The sequence below is a fragment of the Rana temporaria genome, chromosome 4, assembly GCF_905171775.1.
Source record: "Rana temporaria chromosome 4, aRanTem1.1, whole genome shotgun sequence".
NCBI lineage: Eukaryota > Metazoa > Chordata > Amphibia > Anura > Ranidae > Rana > Rana temporaria.
In genome coordinates, this window is record NC_053492.1 from 233603653 (window position 1) to 233628306 (window position 24654).

The following is a 24654-nucleotide window of genomic DNA, read 5'->3' on the forward strand; positions in this document are numbered from 1 at the left end:
GTTCCTTACAGGATAAGGCTGCCAGTTCCGATACTCTTCTGGCGGAAACCATGGCTACCAAAAATACTAACTTCCTTGTTAGTAAAACCAAAGGAATTTCAGCCAACGGCTCAAAAGGTTGTTTCTGTAAACTTGACAGAACAAGATTTAAATCCCACGGACAAAGCGGGGATTTAACTGGAGGATTAATACGCAAGACCCCCTGCATGAAGGTCTTAACCAGCGAGTGGGTGGCCAGCGGCCGCTGAAACCATACTGACAAAGCTGAAATCTGTCCTTTGATTGTGCTTAATGCCAGTCCTTTATCCACTCCTAGCTGGAGAAAACTTAATACTCTATCGATGGTAAACTTCCGAGAAAGCCATCGCTTGGACTCACACCAGCCTACATAGGCCTTCCAGACCCTGTAATAAATCACCCTAGAGACCGGTTTCCTGGCTCTGATTAGGGTAGAGATTACTCTCTGAGACAGACCTCTACCCCTGAGAATCAGGGATTCAGCCTCCAGGCCGTCAAATTTAGATGCCGTAAGGCAGGGTGGAGGATCGGACCTTGCGATAGCAGGTCTGGCCGTAGAGGAAGAGTCCAAGGGTCTCCCACTACCATCTTTAGGATTAGAGAATACCATGCCCTTCTGGGCCATGCTGGAGCTACCAGGATAACTGGTATGTGCTCCACCCTGATCCTGCGCAGCAGGCGGGGTAGTAACTGGAGCGGGGGAAATGCATAAAGAAGTTTGAACTGATGCCAAGGGCAAACTAACGCATCGGTTCCGCAGGCCCTGGGATCGCTTGTGCGGGACATGAACCTGTCTAGCTTCTTGTTCAGTCTCGATGCCATGATATCCACGTCCGGCACTCCCCATTTCTGGCAGAATGTCTGAAAGACCTGTGGATGCAGAGACCACTCCCCCGGCAACAGAGTCTGGCGACTTAAGAAGTCCGCCTGTAGGTTGTCCACTCCGGGAATGAATATAGCCGATATGCAGGGCACATGGGCTTCTGCCCACAAGAAAATCAAGCTCACTTCTCTCTGAGCGGCTTGACTCTTGGTTCCCCCTTGGTGGTTTATGTATGCCACCGCCGTGGCATTGTCCGATTGTATTCTCACCGGGAACCCCTGCAGTTTGGACGTCCAAGCCTTGAGGGCTAGTCGAGCAGCTCTGAGCTCCAAGATATTGATGGGCAACTGCTTTTCTGCCGCTGCCCAAGTGCCCTGGCGAGTGCAACCCTCCAACATTGCTCCCCAGCCAAACAGGCTGGCGTCTGTGGTTACTATTTTCCAGGTCACAGGACTGAAAGTCTTTCCCTTCAGGAGATTCTGAGGGTTTAACCACCAAGATAGACTTTGCCGCACTCTTGGTGAGAGTGGCAAAGGAATTTCTAAGGCCTGAGGCCTCTTGCTCCATGCTGACAGGATGGCTGCCTGCAGGATGCGAGTGTGGCTCTGAGCGTACGGAACCGCCTCGAATGTGGCCACCATCTTGCCTAGTAGTCGCATACATAGGCGAACAGTTGGCCTTTTCTTTCTTAGAACTATTTGTATTAGCTCTTTGATGGCCTTGACCTTTAATAGGGGTAGGAACACCTTTTGTTGTTCTGTATCCAATCTCATGCCGAGATATTCCAGCTGCCTTGTGGGCAGGAATGCTAACTTGTCCCGATTTAGGACCCAGCCGAACCTTTCGAGGTACTGAACTGTGAGGGCCACTGCTCGCTCCAGGCCAGGAGACGAGTGGTCTACAACCAAGAGGTCGTCCAGGTAAGCCAAGACCGTGACCCCTTGGGTCCTTAGATTGGCTAGGATTGGGGCTAGGACCTTCGTGAATACCCGGGGGGCCGTAGCCAACCCGAACGGGAGCGCCATAAATTGGAAATGACGTTGAGCCACCGAGAAGCGTAGAAATACTTGATGTGGCTGAAAAATTGGCACATGAAGGTAAGCATCCTTTATGTCTATGGACGCCATAAAGTCGTCCTTCTGGAGCACGGCGACAGCTGACCGAATAGTTTCCATCCGGAATGAGCGGACCCTTAGGTACGCATTCACTCCCTTTAAGTCCAAAATTGGCCTGACATCGCCGTTGGGCTTTGGGATGATAAACAGGTTGGAGTAGAACCCCAATCCCTGTTCCCGGACTGGTACTTCTACTATCACCTTTTGGCATAGCAGATGATTCAATGCCGCTATCAATGCGGCTTTTTTCACAGGGTCGCCTGGTACTCTTGACTCCTGGTAATGAGGAGGAGGGATGTTTAGAAACTCTAGTCTGTAACCTTCGGCCACAGTAGACCGGACCCATTCGTCGGGGACGTTGGCTTCCCAAACCTCTGCAAAGAGGTGAAGCCTTCCCCCCACCCTCATGGGTGGGGGCGCCTCTTCATAAGGCAGACTTAGGGGCTGGCTTAGCTGGTTTGCGATACCAAGGTTTCTTGCCGCCAGAGGCCTGTCCCTGCGATTTGCTGTTAAAGTTTGATCGTACAGGAGGCCGTCGGTACTGCCTGGAATTTGAGGGCCCCGAAGCCGGGGAAAGCTGCCTTTTACATGTAGGCCCCCGAAACTTCTTTTTGACTGGTAAAAGCGTACTCTTACCACTCGAAATAGTCTGAATGTATTTATCCAGATCTTCTCCGAAGAGTCGCCCTCCATGGAAGGGAAAACCTGCCAGAAGCTTTTTGCACGGGGGCTCGGCCGCCCAGTTTTTTAACCATAAGAGTCTTCTCATATGCACTAAAAATAGTGATAAACGAGACGCCTGCTGAATAGAGTCCTTTATAGCATCCACCGCAAAGCATAGAGCTCTGGGTATATCAGATAGCTCCTCTGCCTGCTGGGCAGGGATGTCCTTAAGCATCTGTTTAGTCTGGTCCTTTAAAGCTTGACAGATTCCGATAGCAGCAACTGCTGGCTGTACCACTGCCCCTGCCGTAGCAAAGGAAGCTTTTAAAAGAGTCTCCAAACGTTTATCAACCGGGTCCTTAAACATTTGAATGTTTTCTACCGGGCAAGTTAGTGATTTATTCACACATGAGATGGCAGCATACACAGCTGGGAGCGCCCATCTTTTGGCAAACTTCTCTTCCAACGGGTAGATAACAGAAAATTTTTTAGGCGGCAGAAAAATTCTGTCTGGTCGTACCCAATCCTGGAAAATTAATTCCTCCAAAAGAGGATGGACCGGAAAAACTGCGTTGTTCAAGGGCGCCCTTAAGGAGCCCAAAGAGGAAACTACCGGACCCCGGCGCTCCGGTAAAGGCAACTTAAATGCTGAGTGAACCATGTCTGTCAAAGACTGGACCCACAGACTCTCCGCTTGGGAGGCTGAGAATGGTTCTTCAACAGTAGATTCCTCAATTTCTGAACCCTCTGGATTCTCGTCCAGTAGGTCCTCCTGAAACTCTAATTCCTCAGGCGAGAGAATTTCAGCATCTGAGGATACAAATTTAGGCGAAGGGGATCTAGTCCGTTTCTTGCCTGGTAAAGACTTAGCGAACATAGCCGCCAATCTTTCCTCTAGCCCACCCAAAGAGGCAGCTAGCATTTCCTCTGTGACAAACACAGGGTTGGGTGGATCTGGGCCAGCCGCCGCACCAGACCCCCCTATTGGCTCAACCAAGGCGGCCACAACTTGGCTACTAGGTGGGGAGAGTACCGGCATAGCCTGACTCATGTCCTCAGAATCCGAGGGGGAGCCCTTTTGTTTTTTGGCATTTTTTGCCCCTTTTGATCCTGAGCCTTTGGGAGCCATAGTACAATACCGAGGTACCCCTGCATGCAACAACTGACTGTTTGCAGCTAGGAATAATTAAGAGGTTTAGGGAACAGCAGGATTACTAGTGTCCAAAAACCCCTGGTGAGGCCGAGTATGTTTATTCAAAAAACAAAGGAAAAAAATCTTTTTTTTTTTTTTTTTTTACTATGATATTATGTTCCTTTAACCACTTAAAGACCTCAGGTGTTTTTCAGATTTGGTGTTTGCAAGACTAAAACATTTTTTTCTGCTAGAAAATTACTTAAAACCCCCAAACATTATATATTTTTTTTTTCTAACACCCTAGAGAATAAAATGGCGGTCATTGCAATACTTTTCGTCACACCGTATTTGCGCAGCAGTCTTACAAGCGCACTTTTTTTGGAAAAAATTCACTTTTTTGAATTAAAAAATAAGACAACAATAAATTTGGCCCAATTTTTTTATATATTGTGAAAGATAGTGTTACGCCGAGTAAAATGATACCCAACATGTCACGCTTTAAAATTGCGCCCGCTCGTGGCATGGCGTCAAACTTTTACCCTTAAAAATCTAGATAGGCGACGTTTAAAAAATTCTATAAGTTGCATTTTTTGAGCTACAGAGTAGCACTAGGGCTATAATTATTGCTCTCGCTCTAACGATCGCGGCGATACCTCACTTGTGTGATTTGAACACCGTTTTCATATGCGGGCGCTACTCGCGTATGCGTTCGCTTCTGCGCGCGAGCTCGTCAGGACGGGGCGCTTTAAAAAAAAATTTTTTTTGTTTTCTTATTTAATTTTATTGATTTTATTATTTTTTACACTAAAATATAAAAAAAAAAAAAAATGATCACTTTTATTCCTATTACAAGGAATGTAAACATCCCTTGTAATAGAAAAAAGCATGACAGGTCCTCTTAAATATGAGATCTGGGGTCAAAAAGACCTCAGATCTCATATTTAGGCTTAAATGCAAAAAAAAAAAAAAAAAAAAGGAAAATTTGTCATTTAAAAAAATGACAGAAAAAAAATTGTCTCTTTAAGAGGCTGGGCGGGACTGACGTTTTGACGTCACTTCCGCCCAGCAGAGCTATGAGGACGGGTGGGGGCCATCTTGCCCTCACTCAAGTCCTCTCTCTCCTGGCGGCAGCATCGGATCTCCTCCGCCGCTACCGACGGCTCCGGTAAGCGGCGGAGGGCGCAGAAAAGCGGCGGGAGGGGGGGGGGGCCCTCTCCCGCCACCGATAACGGCGATCTCGCGGCGAATCTGCCACGGAGACCGCCGTTATCGTTTACACGGCCGCCAGCTGAAAACATGGATATCTCAGTTGTGGCAGCAGCTGCTGCCGTTACTGAGATATCCATGTTTAAAAAGAGGACGTACATATACAGTGGGGGGTCCTTAAGTGGTTAAATAAAATGTATATATATATATATATATATATATATATATATATATATATTCTTTTTTTTTTTTTTTTTTTTTTAAAACATACGGCCCCACCAGATATCTTTTGCGGCCTCCAACCTGCTGCAAAGGGGAATTTTTGGCTGTAGAAAGAAAATAGGCCAAGCCTAGGATGTACTACCCCTTTCCTGCCACCGGGGGTCACCGGAGTGCCGCTCTGCGTCCCCTCTCCTCCAGCATCAGCTCAGACTGAGCCATGAATGCAGCCTGTCTGTTCTTAACAGACGGGAAGGCACGCCTCTTCCTGCGCTCTCTCCGCCCCCTCCTCCTGAACGGCGCGAAACCGTCTATTTTGGCGTGTACGCGCGCGCCTGTCAGGAAGGAGAGAGACACATGGAGACGCTACAGAGGCAGGGAGAGAGGATCGAGCCGACGGCTGCAGGGCGGCAAATTTGAACCCCCGGACAGGTAGGCACCTAACAGAGACTCTTAAGGACTCCGTTTTTTGCCCAGAAGAGATTCAAAGATGACCCTATCTGACCAGCAGGGCAGCAGGTGGCCAGCAAAGACTTACTTGGACAGGGGAACCAGAGATGGGGGGGGAAAATCAGACCATCCTGCCTACACACAGACATAGTGACCAAGGTGCCTATGCAGAGCATACTTAGGCTACCCCCCCTTTTGATCACCCCTGGGGAGCCCGCTGTCGAACCAAGTTCCGCAGGCTCCCCACTTACCTGCTCCATGCCGCAGGACGTTTGCAAGCAAACATAGTCCAATCTTCTCCCATCTCCGTGGGTAGTGTAGTAGACCATCAGGCACTGGGGTCCTAGAAGGAACCGCTGTCCTGGACCTATATAGCACCCCGGCAAGCAGGATACTTTTGGCTTTGGAAAAAGCACCAAGTCCTGGGCCCGGGGTCCAGCCCTCCAGAGAGGGCATTATAGGCAACACCCCATGGATTTTGGGGCCCGGGTACTGTCCACTTTGGCACTGAGGCACTCTGGACAGATCCGGTTAGCCTGCCAAAATCCTAAGGATATGGAGGCAAGCTATTCCGTGACCAACACCTAAGACACTGGCGAAAAAACTGAGGTACTCCTCCTATGGGAGGGGGTTATATAGGGAGGGGCACTTCCTGTTTGAGATTGCCAGTGTCCATCACCTGAAGGTACTCCATATAACCCACATAGTAATGAATATGCCGCTCTGTGTCCCGTGATGTACGAGAAAGAAAGAGGTCCAATGAAAGCTGGAGGGCTGCAGAGCTGGAGATGTGCCTCTGTCAATCCAGGAAGTGAACAGGCAGCAGCTTCAGCTGCCCCCAATTAAAATGGTTGGAGCCAGACTTCGTGGAGGGAGATTTCTGTAGCATATATTTGGCAATTACAGTATATATAAAATATGCAAAGTGGTTGGAGGGAAGCTTCAGAATGGCAAAGATGATTTTATTTACAAATTATGTGAGCAGACTGCAGTTCCCCCAGCATTTCATAATCCCGATATGCTGCTGTACCATGTACTTGTATGACAAAGTATCTTGTTCTGTTAGTATTGCTTCCTGTGTGTGAAATCCCTGTTAATCCTGTCAGTCCCTCTGCTTTCCTATTAAAAACTGACCACATTAAAGCAGGAGAAAACACTATGGTCTAGAGCTACAACTAACGATTATTTTCATAATCGATTAGTTGGCTGATTATTGTTAAGATTAGTCAGATAATAGCCTTAAAAAAAAAAGTTTGCAGTTTTAAAAAATTTTGGGCCAATTTGTTGTTGGGCAGATTACAAAACGCAAATTGCAGAAAAACACATTACATGCTTTTCTGCAGCTTCTCCATTGAAGTACATTGAACCAAAAAAAAATGGCACCGTTTTGCGTTAAAAAGTCCTTGCACTAAAAAGTCCAAATACGCAGCAGCTAAAAAAAAAAATCATGGATGTGAACGTGTCCCATAGGAAAACATGTAAATGAACTGTAGTGTGTTTCTGCAAAAAGCACCAAAACACAGAAGTGTGACCCCGGCCTGAGATGTTTAGTAACATAATGGGGGTTAAAAAAACAAAAATAAGTACAAAAAGAGCAAATAATCGCTACTGTAAGGGGTTAATTTTTTTACTGTGGGACAATGAAAGTAATATTTACAGAAGCGATTTGCTTTTTTGTACTATAAAAAGGCCAATTTTAGTTTTTTTAACCCCATTATGTTACTGACGGTTATGAAAATTGTAATCGATTAAGTTCATAATCAATTAGTTGTTTCGGCCCTACTATGATCAGTTCTCTAGCTATGCTGGGAACTCGGCCTACTCTCCTTCAATGATCAGACTTGTCCTGACAAGCACCTGCTGCACAGCCATTCACTGGGAAGCTCAGTGTGCTGTTGCTTCCCCTCCCCCCCAGTTCTTATGCAGCTGACAGGGAATATAATTTTTTTTTTTTTTTCTCCCTTTAAAAAAAAAAAAATATAAGAAAAAAAAAAAAAGTATTTATAAAGTATTTTTTTATGTATACAAAAATGTTTTGCCCATTTTAACCACTTCAGCCCTGGACCATTTTTGCTTGTCAACAACCAAGCCACTTTTTGCGATTCAGCACTGCTTTGCTTTAACTGACAATTGCGCGGTCATGCGACGTGGCTCCCAAACAAAATTGGCGTCCTTTTTTCCCCACAAATAGAGCTTTCTTTTGGTGGTACTTGATCACCTCTGTGGTTTTTATTTTTTGAGCTATAAACAAAAATAGAGCGACAATTTTGAAAAAAATAAAAATTTATATTTTTTACTTTTTGCTGTAATAAATATCCCCCGAAAATATATAAAAAAAAAAAAAACAATTGCTTTCCTCAGTTTAGGCCGATAAGTAATCTACATATTTTTCGTAAAATAAAAAATATCGCAATAAGCGTTTATTGATTGGTTTGCACACAAATTATAGCGTCTACAAAAAAGGGGATAGTTTTATGGCATTTTTATTAATATTTTTTTTTTTTACTAGTAATGGCGGCGATCTGCAATTTTTAATCGGTACTGCGACCTTATGGTGGACACTTCGGACACATTTTTGGGACCATTGGCATTTTTATAGCGATCAGTGCTATAAAAATGCATTGATTACTGTAAAAATGCCACTGGCAGGGAATGGGTTAACACTAGGGGGCGAGGAAGGGGTTAATTATGTTCCCTAGGTGTGTTCTAACTGAAGGGGGGGTCGGACTGACATGGGGAAATGATAGATCGCTGTTCATACATTGTATGAACAGACAAACGGTCATTTCTCCCCCTGACAGGACCGGGAGCTGTGTGTTTACAGGTTTTCAACAGCAACATTAGAGGTCATCCTTGTATCCCTTCCCTCTACTGGTTTGAAGACACATCACCTAAGGACACTAACAAAAACTGACTCTAGACTCTAGGGAGTGGGAGGGATTATACAGAGGATGTCCCAGCAGTTTTTTTGCCAGTGTCCAATCACTGGAAGTTAGCTGCAATTAATCCATGGTAAAGACTAAAGATAATGTGCCCTGTATGATGTATCTATGAGCTGTGAAAATAAGTGACTTTTTTAAACTTACCCTCAACTCCATTTTATGCCAGGGTTGTTTCTTGGCATTTATCCGATAAATTTTATTCTTTTTGGCCATTTCAACATATGCCTCATGCCCTTGGCGAAAATAGTATACCTAGACAACAGATTTGTACAAGTTTGTTTATAAAATCCCAATAAAATATGAGCATCACAATAAAAAATTGGAAGATAAATCAATTTAAAGGAAGCATAATGCAAAATCATAAACCTGATGATACCACAAATACTGTCAGAAAAGGTTGTCAAGAAAAGAATCATTACCATCATCTATAATATTTTAACATTAATATGAAATGACTACATGCTTGCCGGATTGCCAAGGTTTGCAAGGACAGAAGTAGATCCAAAACACTCCATTAGCAATTCCGAATTACAACAGGGTCCTTATGCATAGGAACAGGAGGGGGGGGGGGGGGGGGGCTCACTAACCCACTGTGGATCAACATTCCTGCTAAAGTTGCTGGACTGAAAACCAATGACTGAAAATACAATTTCCACAGACCCTGCTGCTAAACCGCACTAACACTTTCCTACTTGTCGATCAATATGAAGAGCAGCCTCACTGGCCATTAGGAACATACAGGATGTAGGAAGGGGCAGGTAAACTTCAGCACTATCAGGAAGTGCCAAGAGTGGATGGAGTTATATGGGTGTACTAGGGGGCAGACACAATAAAGACTTTTGCCAGTGTCCAACCACCTGAAAGTAGCGGCATATGACTTACAAGTTATGAATCGATTCCTGTGTAATCTACTGTATGATGAAGATAAAATTATGCCAAGCCATAACCACATTCGTTCCAGTATTCATAAAACAGGTCAGCGACAGAATTGCGTTTAACAGATAGGGGGCCAATTATGACCTCATAAAAAGGTAGGTTTAAAGCGGTGGTTCACCCTGCTGAACAACATTTCAGCATAAAATTCGGCATTGTAGCGCGAGCTACAGTATGCCGGTCTTACATTTTTTATCCCCGTACTCACTGTTTAATAGTACATTGAAGATTCCGTCTGCCGCGGGGAATGGGCGTTCCTAGCAAGAGGGAGGGTGATTGACGGCCGACTCTGGCACGTCACGCTCCCCCGAAGACAGCCGGAGTAGGTCTCAGCTCTTCACGGCGCCTGCGCACAGGCTATGCGCAGGCGCCGTGAAGAGCCAAGCCTATTTCGGCTATTTCCGGAGAAGCGTGACGCGCCAGAGCCGGCCGTCAATCACTTTCCGTCTGGATTGGAACGCCCATTCCCCGTGGGCAGACGGAATCGTCTAGGTAGGATTAAACAGTGAGTATGGGGATAAAAAAATGTAAGACCGGCATACTGTAGCTCGCGCTACGATGCCGAATTTTATGCTAGAATAAAAAAATTTTTTTTTAATAGGGTGAACCCCCGCTTTAAAGAAAAAAACTTTAAAGGAACAAAAAAGTTGAATATGGCAGCACTTTATGAACACCAAAAAGGACCAGCTTGAATTCATAATGAAAATTTACCAAAAAGCAATAGGTACCCTTTGTTTTTTTGTAATTGGTTATCAAATCCATGCTAAAGCGAATAAAAGGAATGTAGAGCAAGGGAACATAAAGGTACAGTGTTGTCTATGCCAAAACCAGCCATAGGAATTTTGTAAAAGCACTGCAATAAGGCATGCAATTATGAATGTCAGACATTTACTACATATTTGTTATGGGATCAGTGAAAATATTAAAGTCAACTGATTATCAAGACTCCAAGTATTCTATTAAAAACAGTAAAGACAAACCAGGTGTGCTGTTCTTTTTAAAATGTGTAGAATTTAGAAATATGTGTTTCTATGCACGATGCACAAAATAGTAAAGTACTGTAGTTAAAACCTGCAAGTTCAGGTATGCTTTGTATAGTTAATGTATATCGCCAACCTAAAGGAAAGTTATCCTAAGAAATTGCAGACCGTGTGCATTGGTAGTTGCTGGCAGTCATTATCACCTGGTGGGTATGAATTTTTAGATCAGGAAACACATTAAAAAACATCAAAAGTCCTTATGTATAATTTTTCCATCAGTGATGCAGTTTTAAAGAAAGCAGTTATGCATAACAACCAAGCAACTGGCATTTACAAAGAGGTCAGCAACGGCAGCCTTCATGTTGTTTCTTTTATGACAAGTTTACGTTAAGGTTGTTTTCCCTTGCCCATTTTAATGCACCATTTTAGTTTACTCTACATATTTATGTAGTACTGAGCCCTTCAGAAACACTAAACCATTCTCATGCAACTGGACCTTCAACATACAAAATAACAGTACCTCATCACCCATCTGAGGCACAAAAGGGCATCTCCTTGGAACAGTGTCAGTAATCCACACAGATGGCAGCCACTCTTCAAGGTTCAAGCCTTCCTCTGTAAGGGCTGCAACTGCTAAACGCTGTAGACAGAAATTTTGAATCATTTAGCTCATATTTAAACATATTTCTCAAAATACAGATGCTGATGACAAAAGACACTTGTCAGTACTTTATATTAAACTAAGTACAGCTATTGCTCCTCTGGGGGGGACTGTATTCAAACACCATCAGGCTGTCATGCATTGCCAAATCAAGAGAGGAAAACATGGCTCAGCAGCAATTGATAAATTGCAGTGGAATTGTGCATATACTATATAAACTATTGACACTGGATATCAAAATTGCAATATTAGGCTCATATTTCCATTAATATTCAGTATCAATTCTTATATTGTTTATATATTATAGGCATAATTTCACTGCAATTTATCATCATTTTATGTATTCTCAGTCACTTAGTAAATGCACTCTGGGGGCGTTTTGTGCAGTATCTTTTTGGTTTATAGCAAATAAATGTGTAACTTGAAGCGTTGAAGAATTTTATTATACAGCAAAATAAGAGGAGCATGTTCCCTTAGCATGAACATAGATTAGACATTGGACATAGGTTGTAAAAGACGATAAGCGGAATTTGTCAGCAGCTTACACTATACATTGCCACTGTGACAGACATAAGCAGTGATTTATTACACTGCGGCAGAAACATACTAACTCACCTTCTGCTTCCTTTCTTTTGGCTTCTTTTTCTTTGGCGATGCAGATGGGCCATCTTTTTCTTCAGTACCCTTCTTTCTTTCTTTTTTACTCTGCTTCTGTTTAAACTTTTCAGCCCCTTCATCTTCAGAGCTGCTTTCTGCTTTTTTTTTTTTTACTTTAGGCGTTTTCTTTGGTGGTTGCAGATTGATTCCAGCATCAGCAGTCCAGTCTGAGTAATCACTTGAGCAATCACTAAGAAATTATATGAAAATCTTTCAAATTATGGAAAGGTCAGGATAACTGGAATATCTTTATAGGTATACAATTTCTACACAAATTGATCGTGTTGTAGCAAATGGACAGTTGTCCAACACACCAGAATATAAAAATTTGTATTTGGAACCATTTGAAACCGAAATTAAGTAGTAAACACTGTTTGGTCACTTGTACCTACAGGTAAGCACCTGAATGTGCCGTCAATCCAGAGCATTGTGCCATGGCCGTGACATCATCATGGCTTCATCATTCAAACAGCCGGAGCCTGCAAACCTGGGAGGAAGACCGGGTAAAGATGGAAGCATGTCATTGGTGACAGCGTACCTGTAGAGGGATCCCTCTTTTACAGACAAGTCTGTCATAACATGCTAGTATGCCAGAAATCTGCAGGGGGGCTTTTTCTAATAAAACTTTACTACTACTTCAAGTCAGAGATTCAATAGCAAGACAATATTCAACATCCATTTTCATAGTGGTCCCGATACTTTTCAGCAGTTGTGTAGTATGTTTTTAAAAACCACCGTGTAGCCTAGCAGGCTCAAGAATTTGACCATACTGCCCACTGTCCTGTAATCTAAATGCACGTTATCTACTTTGATCAGTGCTTTAAAAAAAAAGGGGGGGGGGGCTAATGTAGACAAAGTATCCACTTTGTTTATCCGGTTCATAGCTGTAAAAATAGCATTTCTGACCTGCCAGTAAAATTAGTTTAATGAGTCCTGTACAGGACTCAGGATCTGTAGGTATTATCATTGAGATGTATGCAAATATCTTCAGGTGACTGGACATTGGCAAAAAAGTCAAAAATCCTATTTTCTTAGTCATAGTACGAGACAGGATCTGCAGTCATTAATATGGCACGTTCATTTTTGATTAACCTGTAAAAAAAGAGATTTTTAATACAGCTTACCTGTAAAATCTTTTTCTTGGAGTACATCACGGGACACAGAGCGGCATTCATTACTATATGGGTTATATGGAGTACCTTCAGGTGTTGACACTGGCAATCTCAAACAGGAAATGCCCCTCCCTATATAACCCCCTCCCATAGGAGGAGTACCTCAGTTTTGTAGAAAGCAGTATGCCTCCCAAAATGGTCCCCAAAGAGGGGTGGGAGCTCTGTGTCCCGTGATGTACTCCAAGAAAAAGATTTTACAGGTAAGCTGTATTAAAAATCTCTTTTTCTTTATCGTTACATCACGGGACACAGAGCGGCATTCATTACTATATGGGATGTCCCAAAGCAATGCTTACAATGAGGGGAGGGAGAACATCTCCAAGACAAAGGGATTTAATTTAGAGATATACTCAAATCATAATAAATCCAACTTAGTTGAGAAAATTAATTTTAAATTTAACTCAAAAAGAGGAGCCCCCGGCATCCGAGGGTCTCAAACTGCAGCCTGCAGCACTGCCTGCCCAAAGGCTGTATCAGTATTCCTTCTTACGTCCAACTGGTAGAATTTTGTAAACGTGTGGACAGAAGACCAGGTTGCCGCCTTGCAAACTTGAGCCATAGAGATCTGGTGATGTGCTGCCCAGGAGGCGCCCATGGCCCTAGTAGAATGAGCCTTTAATGATACTGGAGGAGGCAACCCCTTCAAGCCGTAGGCCTGAGTGATTAACTGCTTAATCCACCTAGAGATGGTGGACTTTGCAGCTGCCTGCCCTTTCTTGGGCCCATCCGGTAAAATGAACAACACATCCGTTTTCCGGATCTTCTCTGTAGCTTTAAGATAGGCCTTCATGGCCCTGACAATATCCAAGGTATGCAGCAACCCTTCCTTTCTGGAAGTAGGTTTAGGGAAGAAGGATGGTAATACCAAATCCTGGTTTAGATGAAAACTGGATATAACCTTCGGTAGGAAGGAAGGATGAGGGTGGAGAACGACCTTGTCCTTATGAAAAATAAGATATGGTTCCTTACAGGATAAGGCCGCCAGTTCCGATACTCTTCTTGCGGAAACTATGGCGACCAAAAATACTAACTTCCTTGTCAGTAAAACCAAAGGAATTTCAGCCAACGGCTCAAACGGTTGTTTCTGCAAACTTGACAGAACAAGATTTAAATCCCACGGACAAAGCGGGGATTTAACTGGAGGTTTAATACGTAAGACCCCTTGAAGGAAGGTCTTAACCAGCGAGTGGGTGGCCAGCGGCCGCTGAAACCACACTGACAGAGCTGAAATCTGTCCTTTGATTGTGCTTAATGCCAATCCCTTATCCACTCCTAGCTGGAGAAAACTTAAAACTCTATCGATGGTAAACTTGCGAGAAAGCCATAGCTTGGACTCACACCAGCCTACATAGGCCTTCCAGACCCTGTAATAAATCACCCTAGAGACCGGTTTCCTGGCTCTGATTAGGGTAGAGATTACCTTCTGAGACAGACCTCTACCCCTGAGAATCAGGGATTCAGCTTCCAGGCCGTCAAATTTAGATGCCGTAAGGCAGGGTGGAGGATCGGACCCTGCGATAGCAGGTCTGGCCGTAGAGGAAGAGTCCAAGGGTCTCCTACTACCATCTTTAGGATTAGTGAGTACCATGCCCTTCTGGGCCATGCTGGAGCTACCAGAATGACTGGTATGTGCTCCACCCTGATCCTGCGCAGCAGGCGGGGTAGTAACTGGAGCGGGGGAAAAACATAAAGAAGTTTGAACTGATGCCAAGGGCAAACCAGCGCATCGGTTCCGCAGGCCATCGGATCCCTTGAGCGGGATATGAACCTGTCTAGCTTCTTGTTGAGTCTCGATGCCATGACATCCACGTCCGGCACTCCCCATCTTTGGCAGAGTGCTTGAAAGATTTGTGGATGCAGAGACCATTCCCCCGGCAATAGAGTCTGGCGGCTTAAGAAGTCCGCCTGAAAGTTGTCCACTCCTGGAATGAATATTGCCGATATGCAGGGCACATGAGCCTCTGCCCATAGGAGAATCAAGCTCACCTCTCTCTGAGCGGCTTGACTCCTGGTTCCCCCTTGGTGATTTATGTATGCCACAGCCGTGGCATTGTCTGATTGAATTCTCACCGGGAACCCCTGTAATTTTGACGTCCAAGCCCTGAGGGCTAGTCTAGCAGCTCTGAGCTCCAAGTTGTTGATGGGCAACTGCCTCTCTGGCTTTGCCCAAGTACCTTGGTGAGTGCAACCATCCAAAATTGCTCCCCAGCCCGTCAGGCTGGCGTCTGTGGTCACCATCTTCCAAGCCACTGGGCTGAAAGACTTCCCCTTCAGTAGATTCTGAGGGTCTAACCACCAACACAGACTTTGTCGGACTCTTGATGAGAGCGGCAACGGGATATCCAAGGCCTGTGGCCTTCTGCTCCCTGCTGACAGGATGGCTGCCTGCAGGATGCGAGTGTGGCTCTGGGCGTACGGCACCGCCTCGAATGTGGCCACCATCTTGCCTAGTAACCTCATACATAGGCGAATAGTCGGCTCCTTCTTGCTTAGAACCAGTAGGATTAAATTCCTTGATGGCTTTGACCTTCATCAGAGGTAGAAACACCCTCTGTTGTTCTGTGTCTAACCTCATGCCGAGATATTCCAACTGCCTTGTGGGCTGGAATGCTGACTTTTCTCGATTTAGGACCCAGCCGAACCTCTCGAGGTATTGGACCGTGAGGGCCACTGCTCGCTCCAAGCCGGGAGACGAGTGATCTATGACTAGGAGGTCGTCCAGGTATGCTAGGATCGTGACCCCTTGGATCCTTAGCTTGGCTAGGATTGGAGCTTGGACCTTCATGAACACCCGGGGGGCCGTAGCCAACCCGAAGGGAAGCGCCACGAATTGGAAATGACGCGAAGCCACCATAAAGCGTAGATATCTTTGATGTGGCTGAAAAATTGGAACATGAAGGTAGGCATCCTTTATGTCTATGGACGCCATGAAGTCGTCCTTTTGGAGTGTGGCAGCCGCTGACCGCACGGACTCCATCCGAAATGAGCGGATCTTTAGGTAAGTATTTACCATCTTTAGGTCCAAAATTGGCCTGACATCTCCATTGGACTTTGGGATGATGAATAGGTTGGAGTAGAAACCCAGCCCCTGTTCCAGGACTGGTACCTCTACTATTACTTCTTGGGAAAGTAGATGATTTAATGCCGACATTAATGCGGCTTCCTTCTCCGGATCGTTTGGAATCCTCGACTCCTGGAAATGAGGAGGAAACCTTAGGAAGTCTAGTTTGTAGCCCGTAGCCACGGAAGACCGTACCCACTTGTCGGGAATGCTTGCTTCCCAAACCTCTGAAAAGAGTCGCAGCCTTCCCCCCACCTTCGTGGGTGGGGGCGCCCCTTCATAAGGTCGACTTGGGGGCTGGTTTTGCTGGTTTGCGAAACCACTGCTTTCTGCCTCTAGCAGCCTGTCCCTGCGACTTGCTGTTGAAGCTGAAGTTTGCTTTTGCAGGAGGCCGTCGATACTGTTTGGCATTAGAGGGCCCCTGCCCAGGGGAGCACTGTCGTTTAAACGCAGGCCCCTGAAACTTCTTCTTTGTTGGCAAGAGAGTACTTTTGCCGTTTGAAATGGTCTGAATGTATTTATCTAGGTCTTCTCCGAAGAGTCGTCCTCCATGGAAGGGGAACCCTACCAGGAGCTTCTTGCATGGGGGCTCGGCCTCCCAGCTTTTTAACCATAAGAGTCTTCTCATATGGATAAGGGATAACGATAAACGTGACGCTTGCTGGATAGAATCCTTAATTGCGTCTACCGTAAAGCATATGGCCCTAGGGACATCCGAAAATTCTTCTGCCTGCTGGGCAGGAATAAGTTTAAGCATCTGCTTAATTTGATCCGATAATGCTTGAGCAACCCCAATCGCAGCCACAGCTGGCTGCACTACTGCCCCTGCAGTAGTGAAGGAGTTCTTAAGTAGTGCTTCCAAGCGTTTATCAACTGGATCCTTGAACACCTGTATGTTTTCAACAGGGCATGTTAACGATTTGTTAACACATGAGATGGCTGCGTCCACCGCAGGAGTAGCCCATCTCTTGGAAAATGTATCTTCCATAGGATATAATGCAGAGAATCTTTTAGGTGGTAAAAAGATTCTATCTGGCTTGGTCCAGTCTTGGAACATAACTTCCTCTAGCAGAGGATGGATCGGAAACACTGCATTGCTTTGAGGCGCCCTTAGTGAGCCCAAAGCTGAAACCGTCGATACTTGGAGATCTGGTACCGGCAAGTTGAATGCACTATGGACCAAGTCCGTTAAGGCTTGAATCCACCAGCTCTCCCTTTGGGAGACTGCTCCAGACTCCTCTGTATCCTGGTCTTCGATCCCCGAACCTGCTTGGTCATTGTCCAAGAGGTCGTCCAATTCCCCTGAGGAAAGGACCTCCTCTTCCGAGGGTCCACGCTCGGGCGACGGAGACCTAATCCGCTTACTGCCCCGCATAGCTGTGGCTATCATTTTTCCCATTCTTTTCTCCATCTCTTTTAAAGAGGTGAGTAATACCTCGTCCGTGACCATCTTAGGGTTGGACTGACCCGCGCCAGCTCCAGCCCCAGATCCCGATGGCCCCAAGGCTCCTTCTGGGGAAAGCAGCGGCATAACCTTGTCCGAGACCTCAGACTCTCTGGGGGAATCCCCACCTCTTGTACCCTCTGACCCGGATGCCATGGTACAATACCGAGGTACACCTGCTAGCTTATTGGTACTTGGAACTATAAATAGTTAATTGTCCAAACACCTGTTTGGGGGATAAAAAATGCCTCCTCTCCCCTAGATGATTTTTTTTTTTATTTTTTTTATTTTTTTCAAATCCAGGAAAGAAAAAGCACTCTGTCCCCCTAAGTAGTATTGCCAAAGAAAAACTATTGAGATGGAAAAGAACAGCCTATTTCTAGGCTTGAAAACAGTCTTCTGAAGACTGTAATATCTTTTGTGGCCACTGTGTGTCCTCGGCGCCCCGTGCTGCCGCTCTGGTCTTTCCCTCCTCAGTTCCAATCTTAGAATGAGCTGCTGGAACGAAAAAGGAAGGGCCGCCCCTTCCTTAAGCAGCTGACCCGCCCTTCCCCCCTCAGCTCAACGGCGCGAATTGCGCCTATAACACGGGGATGCGCGCGCCCGCCGACAGGGGGGGGGGTTGGGGGGAAGGGAGCCTCTCCACGAGGAGGTCAGTGTCTGCCTGCCTTGCAGGCTCTGAGGAGGAAGAACCGATGGAGCACCGCCTGGAGGCTTGCAGGTAAGCACAGCTCTCTGAACACACACATATCATACACACAGGCCCCACTCAATGCTTTTCCAACACTACAAGGGAGGTCACTTCTTATGGGGAATAATACACATAGAGCCATCCTATCATTAAAGATATGTGACTAGTTTGCCAGATGCAGCGCATAACTTTAGGCATGTCCCCTGTGACCCCCCAGAAAAAACCTGCTAAGAACCAAGTTCCGCAAGTTTTCCCCTCACTTACCTGCTCCATGCCGCAGGACTTTGCCAAGCAAGAGGCCCAATCTTCCCCCATCTCCGTGGGGCTGTCTAGACCTTCAGGCCCTGGGTTCCTATGAAGGATCCACTGTCCTGGGCCCATATAGCACCCTGGCAACAGAAACATTAGGCCCCCAAAGGTTTCTAAGTTCTGGGCCCAGGGTCCAGCTCTCTAAAAAGAAAAGCATTATGGGCTATACCCCAAGGGTTTGGGGTCCGGTTACTGACCACTTTAGCACTGAGGCCTTTGGACAGAACCGGTTAGCTCACCTAATCCCAAGGATGCGGAGGCAAGCTAAACCATGACCAACACCTAAGACACTGGCGTAAAAACTGAGGTACTCCTCCTATGGGAGGGGGTTATATAGGGAGGGGCATTTCCTGTTTGAGATTGCCAGTGTCAACACCTGAAGGTACTCCATATAACCCATATAGTAATGAATGCCGCTCTGTGTCCCGTGATGTAACGATAAAGAAATCCCTTTCTTGGAGTACAACACAGGGCACAGTAAAGGATATGTTTAGTTTTTTGTTTTAAAAACCATGGCCTACTTGCCTCCTCTGTGCAGTGGCCCTCGATCCTCCTGTTCTGGGGTCCCTTAGTGGCACTCCTGGCTCCCCTTCTTAAATGCCCAGTCAGAAGCGCTCTCCCTCAGGCCACCTATGCGGGCGCTCTCCCGTGTCCTGCCGCTGCGTCCTTCAACAGCAGGACTCGGCTCCACCCCTGGTTCCCGCTTCATTGTATTCGATTGACAGTAGCAAGAGCCAATGGCTGCTATCAACCTATCCAATCAGGACCCAAGACACCGGCCGTAGCAGGTGTGCTCATCCCCGGTGCAGGAACGATCGGGGTCAGGTAAGTAAAAGGGGGGCTGGTGCTCTACAAGAGGTTTTAGACCTCAATGCATAGAATGCATTGAGGTGAAAAACCACAAGGGTTTACAACCCCTTTAATCTCTATTGTGAAAAGAAGTATGCTGCCACGTACAAGTGACTGCACGATGGCAAAGAGAAAGAGAAAAGTCATCCCCTCTCAGACATAATCCTTCCCCATTAGGCAAGGCTTTAGTTTTTGAAGAAAGTCATAAACCACAAGGGCAGAAAAGTGGGATTCCTGTGCCCTTTGACACAGGGCATCGCCATCACGAAACGGATGACCCAAAGCTCTGAATATGAGGGGTAGGCAACAGCAACATGACAATAGGCCCCAAACAGCTAAACTTGAACAGTTTATAAACCTCAGCTTGCCAATCTCACCAACCAAAGATAGCACCCACAGTCCTTCAACATCTGAGGACTAGGACAAAAGTAACAGAAACACAATATCCTGGTTGAGGTGGAACAAAGAACCCACCTTGGGTAAAAAGGACAGCTGAGGCGGTAAAACCAGCTAGTCGTGGTTCCCTTACAGGTAAGAGCAGTGGAAATCAAAACGCTGCAAGCCAAAACACCAACCAGAAAAATAACCTGCTGATGGACGACGACTAGATAGAATAGCATTAACGGAATCAAATAGAAATTTCTGAAACACAGAAAGCAGCGAGGAGTTGTCCCATAAAATCGTAACCAGTGGAACAATACACAAGACACCTTACGCAAAGGTGCACACACTCCAAGGAATGTGAAGACTATAAAAAGGTATCGGGAAGAACAGTCAAGGCCAATATCTGATCTTAATTGTACTCAAGGCCAGTCCTATATTAACCAGCCTTGTCAGGGCCACTCCCAGTGTGCTCCACCCTACATGTGATGTCACCAGACTGTACAGCGCATGCGCAAGTGCCCTGGCCAGACTAGAGTCAATGCAAGGGCAGAGAGGAGTTCTCTGGGTCCTACATTTTTTGGTTTCCTCAGCATTCTGGGCTTCCCCTAAACGCTGCTACTGCTGTGTTTGGCATAGCCCAGATGGGTAAAAATTAAAGAAAAACTACTCTAAGTGTGTAAAAGTCAAAATAAACATTAGTGGGAGCCTTGTATTTAGGGATTAAAAATGCCTGACACTAAAAAGCACGTGAAGAACATACAGATTTGGTACAGCATGCCTCAACATGGAAGGCAGGAACCCTATCCTTTAAACCAGGGGTCGCCAAACTGCCGTCCTTTGATTTCCTTTATCCAGCCCAGCCCTTAAAGCAACAATGGGGCATAATTCCTCCCACTGACACCAAGTATTTCTCCCGCATAGTCCGACACCCCCCTTAAGTCTCCAAGACAGTAAACTGGCCCTTTCTTTAGAAAGTCTGGAGACCCCTGTCAGCACTGACTGTGCTGATGGGGGAATCGTGCAAATTTCTTTCCTGCAACCCATGGATAAGAAGCCCAGCATGATTGTCAGTAAGAGTCATTTTAGAGGGAGGGTCCATTTGGCACAATGTTATATTCTAAATTTAGGTACAATATCTAACAAGGTGTCAAAAGGTGGCGTTAACCTTTAAACTGCAGCATATACAATTGTTTAATAAAATGCACTGAACAATGAAGCAAACAACCCAAAATTGAAATTAAAAAAGTCAAATGTTCCACAGATTACAATGTCTAGGCCATGGGATGGGTATGCATTAAAACCCATTTACAGACAAAATTTGTTTTGTAGGTAAGAGTAGGAATGTTTGTCAAGTTTTTATTTTTCTATTTATTCTCATTGGCAAGATTCCACCTCACCTCCTGTTCTGGTGACACTAGAAGAGCAAATTAGAGGCTGCAAGGAATAATAACAGAAGAATCAAACAGCAATTCAAACCTGACTGGTGTCCACTCAAATGTGTGAGGGGAAATCTCAACAGGGGGGGGGGGGGGAATCAGAGGTTCCCACTAGGAAAAAATGTTTTGGCTGGAGCGGAACTTTAAATTTTACAAATAAAACAAATAAAAGAAAATATTGCTATTGCTTCACTGCAGTAAAAAAAAAATTTGTGACATCAGGAGTGTCAGCTTGTTGCTTACCTTGAACTGCTACCATCACTGTTCCAACCCGTTTTTTCCTCGTCATCTGATGTTACACCACTTGCAGCTATTGCTTCACTTTCCGCATCTGCCTCCTACCAGGAAATGCATCATCAGGATTAATACAAAATGTGTACAATAGCCAAAGAATACAAGGGAAAATAACAGTACAACATGAAATGCTTACATCTGAGGAGCTGTTTTCATTCTCCAGGTCTTCTGTTGTCCCTGCTGGCTCTTCCAGGGCAGCTCTAGTGCGATAATTGTGTTGGCCAGATAGCTGCTTTCCTGAATCCCCAGGATCAAGTAACAGTTCAGCAGTGTGATTCTGTACACAAGATAGATTCAATGTGGGTAATGGGAAAACATTCTACAACTTACAATACACATCTGTAAAATAAACAAAAAACACACACACACACACACACACACACACACACATACATATATATATATATATATATATATATATATATATATGTGTGTGTGTATCACACACATACATACACACAGCTGTGCTCATAAGTTTGCATACCCTTGCAAAATTAATGATTTCTGGGCCATTTGTCAGAGAATATGAACACCACAAACATTTTTCACTCATGGTTAGTGTTTGGCTGAAGCCATTTATTATGAATCAACTGTGTTTACTCTTTACCACTTAAGACCCGGACCATTATGCAGGTAAAGGACCTTGCCCCTTTTTGCGATTCGGCACTGCGTCGCTTTAGCTGATCGTGCGACGTGGCTCCCAAACAAAATTGGCGTCCTTTTTTCCCCCACAAATAGAGCTTTCTTTTGGTGGTATTTGATCACTGATGCGGTTTTAAATTTTTGCGCTATAAACAAAAGTAGAGCGACAATTTTGGAAAAAATGCTATATTTAACTTTTTGCTATAATAAATATCCCAAAAAAAGATGCATTTAAAAAAAAAAAAAAAAAAATCCTCAGTTTAGGCCGATACGTATGCCAACTATTTTTGGTAAAATATCGCAATACGCATTTATCGATTGATTTGCGCAAAATGTATAGCGTTTACAAAATAGGGGATAGTTTTATGGCATTTTTATAAAATTCTTTACTACTAATGGCGGGGATCAGCGTTTTTTTTTCGTGACTGCGACATTATGGCAGACACATCGGACAATTTTGGGACCATTGTCATTTTCACAGCGAAAAGTGCTCTAAAAACGCACCGATTACTGTGAAAATGACAATTACAGTTTAGGAGTTAACCACTAGGGGGCACTGTAGGGGTGAAGTGTGACCTCATATGTGTTTCTAACTGTAGGGGGGCGGGGCTGGACGTGTGACGTCAGTGATAGTCTTTCCTTATATCAGGGAACAGACGATCACTGACATTGCCACAATGAAGAACGGGGAAGATGTGTACACACACACACACACACACACACACACACACACACACCCCTCTCCCCGTTCTCCAGCTCCGGTGACCGATCGCGGGACACCGGCAGCGACCGGGTCCGGGGGTACCGCGGTCACAGAGCTTCAGACAGAGTCGAGGACGTACAGCTACGTGCTTGTACCCAGCCGTGCAATTCTGCCAACGTAAATCGGCGTGAAGAGGTCGTTAAGTGGTTAAATCATAATGGCAACAGAAACTACCCAAATGGCACTTATCAAAAGTTTACATACCCCAGCTAATATTGTGTATTGCCCCCCCTTTAACATCAATGACAGCTTGAATTATTTTGTTGTATTTGTCGGTGAGGCTCTTTATCTTATCAGATGGTAAAGCTGCCCATTCCTCTTGGCAAAAAGCATCCAGTTCCTGTAAATTCTTGGGCTGTCTTGCATGAACTACACGTTTGAGATCTTCCCAGAGTGGCTCAATGATATTGAGGTCAGGAGACTGAGATGGCCACTCCAGAACCTTCACTTTATTCTGCTGTAGCCAATGACAGGTAGACATGGCCTTGTGTTTTGGATCATTGTCATGTTTGAATGTCCAAGTACATCCAATGTGCAGCTTCCTGGCTGATGAATGCAAATGTTCCTCCAGTATTTTTGGATAACATACTGCATTCATCTTGCGAACAATTTTGACCAAATTTCCTGTGCCTTAGTAGTTCACACCTCCGCATAACAAAAGCGATCCACCTCTGTACCTTTCATCATAGAGAAAAAATTGGATTTTTGTACTCACCTTAAAATCCGAGTTCATGGACGGACACAGCAGCATTGACCTTAGGGTTATATATCCTCCCTTTCAGGAGAGACTTGGGCAGAAAAAACAGCACTTAAAGTGTTAAAACACTTCTTTCAGTACAGAACCTCCCAGGGGGCGGGTCCCCCGGGTACATCCCACACTCAGCATCACGCAGCCCCAGTTCATAGACAAGCAGTACAAGCAAAGGAGGGGTGGGTGCTGTGTCCGTCCATGAACTCAGAGAAATGGATTTTACTGTGAGTACAAAAATCCCATTATCTCTTCCGTTCATGGATCGACACAGCAGCATTTGACTTTAGGGACGTCCCCAAGCAGTGTCAAAAATTTCAAGGGGTGAAAAAAAATAAAAAAAAATAAAAAAACACCGCAAACCAAGCTTCACCCCAAACAAACCAGAGTTCCTCAACGGAGCAACTTCAACCTTAAACTGCCACCTGTAAAACCTTGCAGCCAAACGAGGCATCCGAAGATGCACTCACATCCACCTTGTAAAATTTTGAGAAGGTGTAGATCGACGACCAGGTCGCTGCCTTACACACCTGTAACACAGACGCTTGATGGCGGAAAGCCCGAGAGGCACCAATCACCCTGGTCCAATGCGCCGTAACCTGAAAGGGAGGCGCCCGCCCCTTTAGGGCATAAGCCTGGAGCACGACCTGTCTGATCCACCTAGAAATGGTGGCCGACGAGACCGCCAGACCTTTCTTAGGACCAGTTACCGACACGAACAGTGAGTCCGACTTCCGAAATGGAGCCGTAGCAGACAAGTACACCCGTAGGGCCCGAACCATGTCCAAGGAATGCAAAGTGGCCTCCTTCTGGTTTTTCGGCCGAGGACATAAGGATGGCAAAACAATGTCCTCAATGTGAAAAGCCGAAACAACCTTTGGAAGGAATGACGGCTACGGCCGCAGCACCACCTTATCCTTATGGATGACCAAGTAAGGAGCCTTGCAAGACAAGGCCGCCAGTTCAGATACCCGTCTGACCGAGGTAATTGCCACCAGAAAAAACACCTTCTGGGACAGAGTCTTTTTGCTTTTCTCAAACAAGCCGTGTTAGCAGCTA

At 45.3% G+C, this 24654-nt stretch overlaps 1 protein-coding gene across 1 annotated transcript in view; it reads right to left on the minus strand.

Moving 5' to 3' along the window:
* The window catches only part of LOC120937056 (pleckstrin homology domain interacting protein), a 194934-nt gene that overhangs the window by 67637 nt on the left and 102643 nt on the right, over positions 1-24654 (minus strand). The window contains exons 21-25 of the mRNA XM_040349995.1: positions 21579-21719; positions 21392-21486; positions 11761-11992; positions 11005-11124; positions 8716-8823 (exon numbers count right to left, since the gene is read on the minus strand). Of these exons, the coding sequence (XP_040205929.1) occupies positions 8716-8823; positions 11005-11124; positions 11761-11992; positions 21392-21486; positions 21579-21719 (696 nt within the window). The remainder of the gene's footprint in view (positions 1-8715; positions 8824-11004; positions 11125-11760; positions 11993-21391; positions 21487-21578; positions 21720-24654) is intronic.